This window comes from Abramis brama (assembly GCF_963993115.1).
Source record: "Abramis brama genome assembly, chromosome: 10".
NCBI lineage: Eukaryota > Metazoa > Chordata > Actinopteri > Cypriniformes > Leuciscidae > Abramis > Abramis brama.
In genome coordinates this window covers 39,099,474-39,115,193 of record NC_139972.1, presented here as the reverse complement: position 1 = coordinate 39,115,193, position 15,720 = coordinate 39,099,474, and the positions used below count along the sequence as shown (strand labels likewise).

The 15,720-nt window shown below is 42.7% G+C and overlaps 1 protein-coding gene across 1 annotated transcript; it reads left to right on the top strand.

Annotated features, from left to right (window-relative positions):
* Positions 1–12,420: 12,420 nt before the first annotated feature.
* On the top strand, positions 12,421–15,507 carry LOC311090743 (uncharacterized protein). The gene is made up of 4 exons (XM_084126232.1): positions 12,421–12,640; positions 13,452–13,583; positions 13,854–13,991; positions 14,251–15,507. Exons 1-4 carry the CDS (start codon positions 12,556–12,558, stop codon positions 15,411–15,413), a joined length of 1,518 nt encoding a protein of 505 aa, XP_083982358.1. The 5' UTR covers positions 12,421–12,555; the 3' UTR covers positions 15,414–15,507.
* The last annotated feature ends 213 nt before the right edge of the window (positions 15,508–15,720 follow it).

Here is a 15,720-nt window from a genome sequence, read left to right as displayed (position 1 = left end):
AGTCAGATTCTTCCGCAGCCACCACGTGCTTGATGGATGGTCCAGACCCCTGTGCTTCTTTAGGCTCTGGTGTAAATACACAATCGTCCCACGAATCTATCAGATCCTCACTCCAACTCTGAACATCGTTTATATCGGGAACCGGGAACAAATATATATTTGTTTGTTCACATACTTTTAACAGCTGATCGTCTTGGCTTCTTCCGGGTCGATGTCTGTGGTTTGAAATCAGCTGGTACTTTTGCTTTTGGGCGGATGTTCACATCAGCTTTACGCTTGAGTCTGTTTTTCGGTTTTGCCTCTATTCCACGCGAATTAGTCTTCGCCGCATCATTAGTGGATTCAGACGCATCAATACGGCTCACAATGTTTGATAAGCCTTCTGGAAATACATATAAGGAAGTTTTAAACTAAAATCATCACACAGTAATAGCAAATAGTATAATGATCGATAATGTCGAAATACACTCACGGATCGGGGGAATGTGCACATTGTCTCGCGGTGGTCTAGTATGTACTAAAGCTGTGACAGTTTCCCGTTTCGGTCGGGCTGTTTAAAAAAAAAAGATAGAGAGAGAGAGTTAGTTACAAAGAAAATATGATGTTTTTTCCTACACACAATACAGTATAAATCATATGTGTTCACACACACAGACACAAAACGCATACGGATCAGTTTTAGGAAACAGAACACTTACGTTGCACGCGGACGTCCGCGCTCTCTAGCAAAGGAGCCTGTACAGCGCTAGACCTATTCGGAACTCCTCCTGATGGTTTAAAAAAGAAAAAAGAAAAACGATTATGCATCACACGTGCACACATACAACAAACATTGTATGCGTGTCTATGTATGTGCGTAACAACGTATGCATCACGCACATACCATACAAACAATAGCAACATTTAAACAAACGTAATTTTACGTACCACTCGCTTGATTCAGGAAATTAATCTCCTCAACAATATCAAAAAGACTCACTCCAGTTGCTTCACCTGAATCGCAGAGAAACCTGTTAAAGTAACGCAATAGAACAGTAACTCTTGTAAGTTTCTTAACAATATTACTAAACAATAAAAACACTTACTGTTAAGACAAGCGTCCATCTTCTTGTGAGTTCACGCACACGTTTCCAACGATATGCAGCGTGGAAAAATGTAGTTTGAGAACGAGACCGAGACGCTGATGCGAGCTGTTTGGTGAATGCAATGAACCCCGATTTTTATACAGGTACCTACGCATGGTCAAAAGTGTTAAATATAGGCTGCGCCCTTACAAACGCCATTTACATACACACCTACCATCACAGAAAATAATGCAATACACATCCCGCGTCCTGACCAGACAAACACCTTCGGCCCATCAGACTGGAAGGAGACAGGTACCAATCAACAAATGGCTAGACAGTTTGGCACTGTAAATCACACCAAGCGCGACACCGTAAATCAGAGACCCTGTTTTTGACACACGGATTCCCTGTCAATCATGAGTGACAAGGGGTCATAAATCAATCAAATATTAACCCAAAAGTGACACATGGTATATGTTAATACTACTGACATCATCTTAGAAAATGTTATAAAATGTATCTACACTTCATAGTTTTAGAGATATCATCCTCAGATTTAAAATGAAGCATGATCACACCGGTGGCTACACTGTGGTTGTGGTTATACGTTGTTATATTACATTCACATAATTTACATTTATTCATTTAGCAGACGCTTTTATCCAAAGCGACTTACAAATGAGAACAATAGAAGCAGTTAAACTAACAGTTGGACAACAATATGCAAGTGCTATGACCCTTCTCAGTTTAATCTAACGCAGTAAATGTTAATACAATTTTTTTATATAGAATAGAATAGAATAGAATAGAATAGAATAGAAAGTGTTAGTATTAGTGGATCAAGTGCTGTCGAAAAAGAAGCGTCTTCAGCAGTTTCTTGAAAGTGGCTATGGACTCAGCAGCTCTGGTTGAGTTAGGGGCCGATCACACCTGACGTGTTTTTCAGGTTCGAAAACGCGAGGTGCACAGCACTTTACATTACACAGAACGAGCAGTGCGCTGCGTTTTTTATGTTGCTAGGCAACCAATGAAACAGCTGTCCTGTCAGTCAAGTAAACGTCAAATCAGCCTTTTATTACCTTTATTTACTTTCTGTTAACATTGTGGTAGTTACGGTTCGTGAAGTCGTTAAGCTCCTGGTAACCCGCGAGAGCACCACAAGTTTATCCTCTATCATCGCACTCTCCTGGCGTTCAAGCAACTGTAGCTTTCATCACTTAAACGGAAGGCCCGCCTCTCAATTCATTCGATTGGACAGTGGAAAAAAACACGATGACGTCGGGCGCTTTTTCCGCTCGGAGTTGCTTTTTTTTCAACTTAAAAACGCGAGGCGCAGCAGGCGTATAAACAGCGCGCAGAACACTCACTGCCATAGGAAACCAATTGAAAATAGGCGCCTCTCACTGCAAAAAACGCGTCAGGTGTGATCGGCCCCTTAGGCAGTTCATTCCACCAGCAGGGAACAGTCATGGTAAAAGTCAGAGAAAGAGATTTTGTGCCTCTTTGAGATGGCACCACGTCGTTCGCTTGCAGAGCGCAAGTTTCTGGATGGCACATACGTCCGAAGTAATGAGTTTAAGTAAAAGGGAGCAGAGCCAGTGGTTGTTCTGTAGGCAAACGTCAGTGACTTGAATTTGATGCGAGCGGCAACTGGCAACCAGTGCAATTTTTGTGAGGAGAGGAGTGACATGTGCTCTAGCCACTCTAGCTGCGGCATTCTGGATCAGTTGCAGAGGTCTGACCGTGCAAGCTGGAAGACCAGCCAGGAGAGCATTACAATAGTCCAGTCTGGATAGAACTAGCGCTTGGACAAGGAGTTGTGTAGCATGCTCTGATAGGAAGGGCCTGATCCTCCTAATGGCAAATCTACATGACCGGGCAGTTCTAGCAATGTGGTCTGTGAAGTTCAATTGATCATCAATTACAACACCAAGGTTCCTGGCTGACCTTGATGGAGTTATGGATGACGAGTCTAGCTGAATGGTGAAGTTGTGATGAAGTGTTGGGTTGGCCGGGACCACGAGTAGCTCTGTCTTCGCGAGGTTTAGTTGAAGGTGAAATGTTTCGTTGAAATGTCTGTCAGGCAGGCTGAGATACGATCAGCTACCGTCGGATCGTCAGGCTGGAATGAGAGGTAGAGTTGTGTGTCATCAGCGTGTTGCAGTGATAGGAAAAGCCATGTTTCTGAATCACAGATCCTAGTGATGTCATGTAGATGGAGAAGAGAAGTGGTCCAAGCACTGTGCCCTGAGGCACTCCAGTAGCTAGATGTTGGGTCTTAGACACCACACCCCTGCACGATACCCTAAAGGACCTACTTGAGAGGTAAGACTTGAACCGATGGAGTGCGGTTCCTGAGATGCCCTTCATCTTTAGGATTGACAGGAGGATCTGGTGGTTAACTGTGTCAAAGGCAGCAGACAGATCCAGCAGGATGAGAACTGAGGATTTTGTCAGCTGCTCTTGTCAGTCTCAGAGCTTCAATTACTGAGAGCAGGGCAGTCTCAGTTGAGTGTCCGCTTTTGAAACCAGACTGATTGTTGTCCAAGAGGTTGTTCTGTGTAAGGAAGGAAGAGATCTGGTTGAAAACAACTCGTTCAAGTGTTTTCGCAACGAATGGAAGGAGAGATATCGGTCTGTAATTTTCCAGATGTGCTGGATTTAGAGTGTGTTTCTTAAGCAGTGGGGTAACACGAGCCTGCTTAAATGCTGTGGGAAAGGTACCAGTGTGAAGAGAGGTGTTTATGATGTGTGTGAGTGCGGGTACAAGTGAGGATGAAATAATGACATAATATGTTTATACATTTAATAAATATACTCTTAATATATGTTTTTGTTTTTATGTTTGAGCTTTTATATCTCAATATTAATAAGAGTCTGATTAATTCTGAGTCCTGAACTGTAAACTGTCAAGAGTTGGCTTTCTAAATATATGTTGGTTATGTGTCTATTCAGAATGACTTTTTATTTTGGGTATGTCATGTATGCCCCACTTGCCAAACTTGGGTCTGTCAGGTAAGGGGTTAATGCCACAAACTTTAACCTGACAAAGCACAAACACTTTAAGGAGAAATATACCTGTATACCTGTTATATCCCCAGGGTGGCTGTTCCCTGGCAAGAGCCAGGATAGCTCAGTCGGTAGAGCATTAGACTTTTAATCTGAGGGTCCAGGGTTCAAGTCCCTGTTTGGGTGAAGGTCAGACAGTTTGTTGCAGACGTCCCCTAATCACTTGTTGTCCTCTTTCCAGCATTCGAGGTGGCTGTTCATTCTCTGCTGCTCACATCCAGAAAAGAATATAGCATCTGACACACTGGCGGGAGTAGTCGTGGCCGAGAGGTTAAGGCGATGGACTTGAAATCCATTGGGGTCTCCCCGCGCAGGTTCGAACCCTGCCGACTACGTGGCTCTCTGTCTGTTTGCGACAGGAATTGTGACATTCAGGAGCTTTGTACGAGCTGCATTTTTTTCTCTAACACGGAAAACTGGGCAACCCACATCTCTTTTCAAGCCTGAAGTGAGCAGGTTTTTGTCAAGTCAAGTCAAGTCAAGTGTATTTATATAGCGCTTTTCACAATACAGATTGCATCAAAGCAGCTTCACAGCATTAAACCAAAATAACACAACAAGGTTGTTTCTAGTGTAAATTTATTGATTGATAAAATTAAATTAATATCCCCAAAATATCCCCAACTGAGCAAGCCAAAGGCAACAGTGGCAAAGAACCGAAAACTCCATCAAGTGACCTAATGGTGTCCTAAAACTCCATCAGGTGACCCAATGGAGAAAAAAAACCTTGGGAGAACCCAGGCTCAGTCGGGGGCCAGTTCTCCTCTGGCATTTATGAACTAGAGGCCAGATTGTAGTTTGAACAGTAAGATTTAAAATGTTATATGAATGCCTGGCTGAAGAGATGCGTCTTTAATCTAGTTTTAAACTGGGAGAGCGAGTCTGAGCAACGAACAGTATCAGGAAGGCTATTCCAGAGTTTCGGAGCTAAATGTGAAAATGCTCTCCCTCCTTTGGTGGATCTGGATATCCTAGGTATGACCAAAAGCCTCGAATGTAGTGATCTTAAAGAGCGCGATGGATTATAGGGCGATAGAAGATCCGTTAAATAGACTGGAGCTAAGCCGTTTAGGGCTTTATAAGTCAGTAGCAATACCTTGTAATTGATACGGAACTTTATAGGTAACCAATGCAGTGATGATAAAATCGGTGTTATATGATCATATTTTCTTGATCTAGTAAGAACTCTAGCGGCTGCATTTTGGACTAACTGTAGCTTGTTTATTGAGGATGCAGGACAACCAGCTAATAAAGCATTACAGTAATCTAGTCTCGAGGTCATGAATGCATGAACTAACTTTTCTGCATCGGAGACTGATAGCATATTACGTAGCTTTTGTGTAGGTGAAGGCAGAGGTGGGCACAAATACATCAAAAACTATTTTGTTACAAACTACAAATACTGGCTCATGAAATGTAACAAAATAATATACAAAATACTGATGTGAAAAATGTATTTAAATAAAATACAAGTAATTAGTATTTTGAAAATACAAAAATACTCCCACAATAATCTTAAAGGGTTAGTTCACCCAAAAATGAAAATTCTGTCAGTAATTACTCACCCTCATGTTGTTCCAACCGCGTAAGACCTTCGTTCATCTTCAGAACATAAATTAAGATATTTTTGATGAAATCTGAGAGCTGGATCACTCCTCCATAGGCATAAGGCATTATAACTTGCTGGCCCAGAAAATGTATTAAAGCTGCATTATGCTTTTTGCTCGCAGGTTTCTCTATAGAGCTCCCCCTACAGCTTCGGAATAGATATTTGACAACACTGTCGTTAAAACTCGTTGGCTCGTCCCATCTTCTCCCGCTGGTCATGTGCACTTGTTTTCAAAGAACCCGGTGAACGCACAGAGCCATGTCCACTGAGGTATGTATAATACACAGAAGGCTAGCATATAAATGTTTAGATAGTGTATGTGTGCAGTGCCGTAAAGCAGTTTGTTACATCACGAGACCTGATATCACGCGATACTTCCTGATGCTGCGGCCACCGGCCCAAAGTTGCAAGGGTGGTTTTTCGTCTCACAGGCGCTCGAGGGGTGCGAGAAGACCACCATTCAACCCGAAAACAGTCATATAACCATTCCAATTACTCCGAAGCTGTTCGGTTAAGATAAAAAAGTTACTTAGTTCACCTTTAAAGACATTGTTAATATAGTCCAAGTGACTACAGTGGCTCAATCTTAAGTTTATAAAGCGACGAGAATACTTTTTGTGCGGAAAAAAAAACAACTTTATTCCACTATTCATTTCCTTCTCTCTGGGCCTCGAGTTATTTCACGTAGTGTTTTAGCGCAGCGCATCTGTGTTGCACGTCACACGCATCACACACATGACCAGCGTCGGCCAATAGTGAGCCTACATGTGACGTGCAACACAGACGCGCTGCGCAGTTATACTACGTGAAATAACTCGAGGCCCAGAGAGAAGGAAATGAAAAGTGGAATAAAGTTATTTTTGTTGTTTTTTTGCGCACAAAAAGTATTCTCGTCACTTTATAAACTTAAGATTGAGCCACTGTAGTCACTTGGACTATATTAACGATATCTTTAATACATTTTTTGGGCCAGCAAGTTATAATGTCTTAGAAGCCTATGGAGGAGTGATCCAGCTCTCAGATTTAATCAAAAATATCTTCATTTGTGTTCCGAAGATGAACGAAGGTCTTACGGGGTTGGAACAACATGAGGGTGAGTAATTACTGACAGAATTTTCATTTTTGGGTGAACTAACCCTTTAATGCCGTTTTTAAGAGGAGCAGCACCACTTCCTCTCCTGTGTTCAAAACTCATTCACTTCTTGGAGGGAGCCCGTTCTACAGGGTGTCACGTGATTTTCGTGCATCTAACCTGGACATTGCCATTGCCAACATCAGACCGAAAATACGGCAAAATCGTTTACTATGGTGATAAGCATATGGTGATTTTTCTTAAGTATTTAAGTATTTGAAATACTCTAAATACACTCCCTCAAAATATTTTGTTACAAACTACATTTTATTTTTCCCACACCTGCAAAATACAAATTACAAAATACACTAAAGTAATTAAATACGTATTTAAAATACATTTAATTGAAATACTGCCCATGTCTGGGTGAAGGTGTCGTTGAACTCCTTTTTGCCAACACAATATGTTAGCTGAGTGCATCCTCTGCTGCTCACATCCACATTGATGGTTGGCCCCAGTGTCCTCTGCTGCTCACTTCCAGAAAAGAAAATAGCATGTGACTCACTACCACTATCACTGACTCACTTTCAAGAGTAGTCGTGACTGAGAGGTTAAGGCGATGAACTTGAAATCCTTTGGGGTCTCCCCGCGCAGGTTCGAACCCTGCTGACTACGTGGCCCCTTTATCACTTTGTCTGATTGTGACAGGAGTTGTGACGTCCAGGATCTTTGTACAAGATGCTTTTTTTTCTAACACGGAAATTGGGCTCTTTTCAAGCCTGAAGTGGGCATCGTTTCAAAAGGCCCAGATCATCTGTGATTTTGGCCATTCTATTCAGGCTGTCGGAGCAATGGCTTTGGCATCCCCCGACAACTTCACGGCCTTCACGATGTGCAGCTCAAGAGTCGCCGCATTATAATTTATGAAAAAAACATGGATATTAGTGTTTTGAAATGTTGCATTCGTTCTCTTTTAGAAAAGTCAAACAGAAACCTACTCATTATGTCCCAATTGCTCGTTTGTCTAAACCACCTTAGAGTTAGCAACATACCATGAAAAAAAAAACTCCACTCTTTCAATATCAGTGTTCCTAGCTTTGGAAGGAGCAGCCTATCTCTCTCGTCCCTTTATAAATTGTGGTCTTCATCCTTTAATGCCACAAACTTTAAGCTGACAAAGCATGAACACTTTAAGGAGAAAGTGCTGTTATATCCCTAGGGTGGCTGTTCCCTGGCAAAAGCCCGGCTAGCTCAAATGGTAGAGCATCAGACTTTTAATCTGAGGGTCCAGGGTTCCTGTTCGAGCAAAGGTTTGTTGCAGACCTTCCCTAAACTCTTGCTGTGCTCTTCCCAGCCTTTGAGGGAGGTGGTCTTCCTCTTCAAGATAAGATGTGGCAGGGTTATTTCCCAGCATTTGGTGTTGTTTTGCTTGCTGTAATGCTTGGTTACTAGGGACTTTAAGCAACAGCTGCTGATGGAACGGCAACGGCAGCCGGAAGTAAGCGTTAACTGCCGTAGCAAAAGAGCGCAAAAATCAATAAGCGACAGTAAAGAGGACGGCGTAGGGGTAATTTAATCATCAGACAAAATACAAAAAAAGGAAGTGATTTTAAAAAGCAAGAGAAGGGTTGCTTTTGGCATTTAATGATATACAGAAACAATTACAATGCCACATAACCTAAAGTATAACATTAACTTTCTTAATCTGTCACGTAGTAACGACTACGGCAAATCAGCTGTTCTCCCGTAGTAGACAGTTACAGTAGAATGTCGCAAGTTAGCAGTTAATGTCTCACGTGCACAATAGAACGACAGAATGCCGTTGCCGTTCCACCAGAGGCTGTTGCTTAAAGTCCCTACTGTCTAAGCAAGCGGTGGTGGGGGACTTTAAGAGAACTGAGCTGAAGCTTGCCGTTGACTCTGTATGTGCAGGCCCGGGGCCAGTGGAAAGATTGCTTTCTTTGTATAGCATTTAGTACTCTGTGTTGTGCCCGCAGCATGCCCAGTCCAAATCCGGATCATGGCAGTCTTTTCGTGTAGGTGAAGACGTCGTTGAACTCCTTTTTGTCAACACAATATTTTCGCCGGGTTGATCCTCTTCTGCATGCTCACATCCACATTGATGGTTGGCCCCGGTGCTCTCTGATGCTCAAATCCAGAAATGAAAATAGCATGTGTAAATATATGAGAAAACTTGTGAAACCCGATCAGACTGGCTTTATCGCCCATAGACAGGGGACTGATAATGTTCGAAGAGCTTTAAACCTCCAAATAGTGGCACAGAAAAGGAACACCCCATCAATGCTTCTCAGCTTGGATGCTGAGAAAGCGTTTGATCGGGTGGACTGGGGCTTCCTACAACAGACATTGAGGCACATGGGCTTTAATGAGACGTTTATAAAATGGGTCCAAACTTTTTATAAAAACCCAAAGTCACGAGTAAGGGTCAATGGGCACTGCTCAAAATTTTTCCCACTGGGACGCGGCACTAGGCAGGGTGAAGTTCTTTCAGCCTCACTATTTGCTTTGAGTATAGAGCCGTTAGCCGAACCGATTAGATCCAATCCTCTCATACAGGGAATAAGAGATGAATCAAATGTTCAGCATAAATTGTCACTTTTCGCTGACGATATTTTATTATTTCTGGAAAACCCTATCACTTCTGTTCCAGCCTTGCTCCACAGTCTTAAGGAGTATAGTATGATATCAGGTTATAAAATTAATACAAACAAATCCGAAGCCTTAATGACTGTTGGGACTTGGCCATTTCAGTTGGATAATCTTGTCTCATTCAGACACTCCAAGCAGGGGTTTAGATATGTTGGAGTAATTCTTACCCCTAAGACTACGCAGTTGTTTTCATCTAACTATGATAAATTGTTAAAGGAAATCAGAACTGATTTAAACAGATGGGATGTACTACCGCTTTCTCTTTTGGGTAGAATTGAATGTATAAGAATGAATATTCTGCCAAGATTATTATTTCTGTTCCAAAACCTCCCTGCTGTTATACCACAATCTACTTTCAAATTTCTAGATAAATTAATGTCAAAATTTATATGGCAGAACAAAAGACCAAGAGTGCGCCTTAAAATTGTAATGTCGCCTAAGGAAAATGGGGGCTTAAATCTACCAAACTTCAAATTGTACTATTGGGCTGCCCAAATAAAAGCTGTGGTGGCATGGATCATTCGTGATCCGGAGTCACAGTGGGTCTCTATGGAAGAATATTCGGTGACAGGAGTCTCTCTCTCTCAACTCCCATTTCTCAACCTACAGTCTCAGAAAAAAATAAAAATTGCAAATTTATGGGTCAAACATACATTAAAGATTTGAAATAAGGTCCAAAAGCAGTTGAAGGGAAAGACTGCTTTATCTCGAGCTATGACTATTAATAGAAATATTGAGTTCCTTCCATCTTTATCAGACAGCAGAGGCTTTCGGGGATGGGCTGAGAGGGGTCTCCTCACAGTGAATCAATTGTTTGATGGAAATGTAATTAAAACCTTTGCCCAATTAAGAGCGAAATTCAAGTTACCCTCAAGTGATTTATATAAGTATTTTCAAATAAGGAGCTATGTAACAAAACATAATGATTGGGAACTGATCAGAAGAGAGCCTACAAATATAGAGAAGCATTTTATTAATTTGATTGAAAATGGTGGTGTAATGAAAAAACAAATGTCCTTGATGTACAAAAAAATGTTGATTGACATGTCAGATAATACACAACATATAAAACAACAATGGGAAATGGAGCTGAATGTTACCCTGGATGACGATGTTTGGGTTAACATTTGCTCTGGCTGTAATAAGGGTATGGGCAGTCAGGTCTGGAGGGAGTTTGATTGGAAGACGAAAATTAGATTTTTCAGGACTCCGTTAAAATCTTTCCTCACCAAGAGTAGTATGAGTGACAAATGTTGGAGGAACTGTGGATTGGTCGGTGATCAAACTCACATCTTTTGGGACTATCCCACCAGACATAACTTTTGGAAGGACATTAAGGGCATTTTGGAAAATCTACTAAAAGTGAGGAGTCATCTCTTTTTACTCCCAAATATTTTTACTGGATATCTTTCCAGACAATCTTTCTCAAGACCAAGCATTTCTTCTCCATCTCCTCTTAATGACGGCAAGGAAAATGATAACAATCTGTTGGTTAAAACCTGAGCCACCTACCGTTACGCAATGGACACAAAAGATAAGACAAGTTTATTTAATGGAACGGTTGACAGCACAACTGCAATTAAAAACCCCAGTTTTTGAAAGAAGATGGGGTCCAGTTATTGACTTTCTGAAATAGGACATAAGCCTATGCCTTAAATTGTTTATGTTTCTGATAGTAAATAATGTATGAAGCCCAGTCTCAGGACAATGTTTTTTGTGTGTGTGTGTGTGTGTGTGTGTGTGTGTGTGTGTGTGTGTGTGTGTGTGTGTGTGTGTGTGTGTGTGTGTGTGTGTGTGTGTGTGTGTGTGTGTGTGTGTGTGTGTGTGTGTGTGTGTGTGTGTGTGTGTGTGTGTGTGTGTGTGTGTGTGTGTGTGTGTGTGTGTGTGTGTGTGTGTGTGTGTGTGTGTGTGTGTGTGTGTGTGTGTGTGTATTCACAATAAGCATTGGACTCACTGGCAGGAGTAGTCGTGGCCGAGAGGTTAAGGCGATGGACTTCAAATCCATTGGGGTCTCCCCGTGCAGGTTTGAACCCTGCTGACTACATGGCTCCTTGTCAGTTTGTCTGTTTGTGACAGGAATTGTGACATCCAGGAGCTTTGTACGAGCTGCTTTTTTCTCTAACACGGAAAACTGGGCAACCCACATCTCTTTTCAAGCCTGAAGTGAGCAGGTTTTTGTGTAGGTGAAGATGTCATTAGTTTATAAATAAGAGTTTTGGCACACCTGTCTGAGTGGCGCTACAAATTCTTCTAAAATCTGATTTTATTTCGGGCATGTTCATATTTCGGGCATCTCACAATAACAATTAAATGTTGTGCTTTTGTAAAATAAGGAAAACAAACAGGGTGCGCTTTCTGCCGTCTCGGTCTCCGTCACAGAAATGAACCAAAACTCGGTCACGATAAGAAATATGTCTATAGAAAGCTTGAGTGAACAAATATTATCTGATTATGCAATCCATATAAAACCATCCAATATTAAAGTGGCTATGATATAACCATGGCTGTGTATTCCCCTATATTCACTACAGTGGCTGGAAACATTGTTTTCATTCATAATTACTTGCATGGATTCACGTCGCAAATCAATCAGCAAAATTCAAATTTTAGACATGCCCCTGTGTCTCTTTGAGTTCAATGCAGATTTAAGCCAGTCTCCAGTAGAGATCCATTTCCTGGAGAGTTTAGGTGTAGGAGTTTAGTCATAATTACAACTTGTAACTTGTGGTAGAACTCCGACTTGTACCACGTGATCGCTGGACTACCTGGCCACTGCAGATTCATTTGCCGTTGATAGTGTTGCCATAAAAACAATCAATCATCTCCTAATTACGGTAATTATTACGACATCCAACCCTAATCAAACACACCTGAACAAGCTAATCAAGGTCTTCAAGATTAGGCTATATTAAGAGGATAGCAAGTGATTAAGTAAGCTACAGGCAAGTGATTTTCATTAGGGTTGGGTTTTTCTTTGTAGTTTTGGGGTCCTTGCTGTCCGCTCCTCCTGACTCACTAATTCAGTGCATCTTCCAGCAGAGTTGATTTTGAGATTGCAGGTCAAGAGGATGACAGCACAAGTGTACTGCTCATTTAGTGCTGTTTTATTGTGTCTGTCTGCTTGTTTGAGCACAACAGACGCTGGAGTCCTAGGTGAGAAGTTCTTTTAGCTTCATTACGCAGCCTGAAGAAGTGCATAAATAAAGTGCCTTACAAAATTTGATTTCAAACACATCTGCTTACAAAAATACAGTACAGACGTCAAGTGGAAGTTCATCTTTGTATGTTGGTTTACTTTTATTAATAAGCAAAGTATAAATATGCAAACTGTCATAAGTTTATGCATTTTTTCATTGTACAAGTAAAACCCATATAATCACTAATAGGCATTTTTGTTTATTGTAAGACAAGAACATTAGTGTTATAATATGGCTACAAAATTGCTACCGGACTGTATCAATCCTGAGTTTAAACTTTAGGCAAAAGTTTTTTGTTTTTATTTGTTTTAAGAAATGCATAAGCCTACAATATAACGTGGAGAGCTAATTATACCCGGTAACTCTGCATTTTATCTATATTTGTTTTGTTTTCTGTTGAGTAGCTTTATTAAAATGCTTAAAAGGAAATGAGGGTGGTCATGGGGATGGTGTCATTTTTGAAGATGTACACCAGTAAATTTGTAGACAACATATTATCTGATGTCCATGCTTTCTATCAGCATTGCACTATTACTCGCTCTACTACAGTGGGGTAGGTTGTAACTGCACTCTCAGTCTTTGAAACCGATTGATGCAGTTTAGTGAAAAATGATAGATTTCTAAGCTACTTGAATTGAAGCAGATAAATGTGTGAATATTATCAAGTTTGAGACTCATTGTAAAACCCCTGACTTGCAAATGCTGAAGCAAACTATTACAGCACTTCCTGGTCTCCCCTAATGATCCTCTTGAATCCTCTTCTGTAGTGTCTGGTCAGTGTCCGGCGACGCTGACGGTCGTGCCCTCCCGACGAGGATGCACTTCTGATAGAGACTGCTCTGGAGGACACAAATGCTGTAAATTTCCCTGTGGGACTGCATGTGTGCCGCCTGTTTTCAGTGAGTTATAATTATTGATGCATGCTATACATCTTCCAGAGAAAACCCTGAGAAAATGTTTTCACTCAGGAATTGCTAGGAAGTTTCACAAATAATTGCAAAGAAACCGCAAGTAACACTTTGAACTAAATGTGAAACTATGAAGTAGATGGACTGAAAATTCCGGTACGATCATCTCTCATTTTTAGTGTTTTTATTTATTTTTCATACAGTGTATGAGACATTCAGTATTCAGTGATGTGGTTTCTCTGTCATGTGTCTCTATAATAGCAAAGGCAGGGGAGTGTCCAAGCACAAATTTTGGAGCGGGACTGTGTGCGGAGTTGTGTTCCTATGACAGTGACTGTCCGAACAATGAGAAATGCTGCTGCAATGGATGTGGACATCAGTGTATGGATCCATTTGCAGGTATTTGTTATAAGTGTTTGGGTCAGCTTCCTCATTTCCGTTTGTCTGTTTTATAATTAATCGTTCTCAATGTAAAAAGTATTCAGCCAATAGCACAGCTTAAAGCACAGGATGGTTTCACAAAATTAATTCATACAATTAATACGACCATGTTTAATAATTAAAGGGGAGTAAAACTTGGTATTTGGGTCTTGTGCTGTATCTGAGACTGAATGCCTCTAAACGGACTGACTAAAGTTGACTATCTGTATCCATCCAGGGAAGCCTGCAGCCGAACCTCCAAAGCCTCCAAGGAAGCCTGCAGCCGAACCTCCAAAGCCTCCAGTAAAGCCTGCAGCCGAACCTCCAGGGAAGCCTCCAGGGAAGCCAGCAGCCGAACCTCCAAAGCCTCCAGGGAAGCCTCCAGGGAAGCCTGCAGCCGAACTACCTGAGCCGGAGCCTTCTACAGAACTGCCGGAGCCTTCTACCGAACCTCTGGAGCCTTCAGACGAACTGCCAGTGACGCCTGCAGCCGAACCTCCAAGGCCTCCAGGGAAGCCAGCAGCCGAACCTCCAAAGCCTCCAGGGAAGCCTCCAGGGAAGCCAGCAGCCGAACCTCCAAAGCCTCCAGGGAAGCCTCCAGGGAAGCCAGCAGCCGAACCTCCAAAGCCTCCAGGGAAGCCAGCAGCCGAACCTCCAAAGCCTCCAGGGAAGCCAGCAGCCGAACCTCCAAAGCCTCCAGGGAAGCCTCCAGGGAAGCCAGCAGCCGAACCTCCAAAGCCTCCAGGGAAGCCTCCAGGGAAGCCTGCAGCCGAACTACCTGAGCCGGAGCCTTCTACCGAACCTCTGGAGCCTTCAGACGAACTGCCAGTGACGCCTGCAGCCGAACCTCCAAGGCCTCCAGGGAAGCCAGCAGCCGAACCTCCAAAGCCTCCAGGGAGGCCTCCAGGGAAGCCAGCAGCCGAACCTCCAAAGCCTCCAGGGAAGCCTCCAGGGAAGCCAGCAGCCGAACCTCCAAAGCCTCCAGGGAAGCCAGCAGCCGAACCTCCAAAGCCTCCAGGGAAGCCAGCAGCCGAACCTCCAAAGCCTCCAGGGAAGCCAGCAGCCGAACCTCCAAAGCCTCCAGGGAAGCCTCCAGGGAAGCCTGCAGCCGAACTACCTGAGCCGGAGCCTTCTACCGAACCTCTGGAGCCTTCAAACGAACTTCCAGTGACGCCTGCAGCCGAACCCCCGAAGCCTGCAGCCGAACCTCCAAAGCCTCCAGGGAAGCCTGCAGCCGAACCTCCAAAGCCTCCAGGGAAGCCTCCAGGGAAGCCTGCAGCCGAACCTCCAAAGCCTCCAAAGCCTCCAGGGAAGCCTGCAGCCGAACCGCCCAAGGCTCCAGTGAAGCCTGCAGCTGAACCGCCAACTTACCCTTATGGCCAATGTCCTGGCCATAAGTAATGTGGCTATGCATGCTGTTAACTGTGCTGATTTAACCATTGGATGTATGGTGTGTTTATCACCCTGTTTATCACCAAATAAATCTCACTTCTAAGGCCATTTTCCTCTCTTTTATTTAAGTGAGAAAATTAGGAATTAGATTTTTGTATTCCAGTGTTAATTTGGCTGTTCTCTCACATAATGGCTCATTGGAATCAATGCATGAGATCCCACCCTCCAAAGCCACGCCTCCTTCAAAACGCTTGAGCACAGCAGAGTCTGTAAAGTGTCACGAGACAAAAGACTGCACCAAGTTGCCTCGTGTCTA

Excerpts from the sequence above, each read along its gene's own strand:
- LOC311090743 (XM_084126232.1), top strand. The coding sequence starts at position 12,556 with ATGACAGCACAAGTGTACTGCTCATTTAGTGCTGTTTTATTGTGTCTG. Across the intron at positions 12,641-13,451 it reads AACAGACGCTGGAGTCCTAG|TGTCTGGTCAGTGTCCGGCG; the intron begins GTGAGAAGTTCT and ends CCTCTTCTGTAG. Across the intron at positions 13,584-13,853 it reads ATGTGTGCCGCCTGTTTTCA|CAAAGGCAGGGGAGTGTCCA; the intron begins GTGAGTTATAAT and ends TCTCTATAATAG.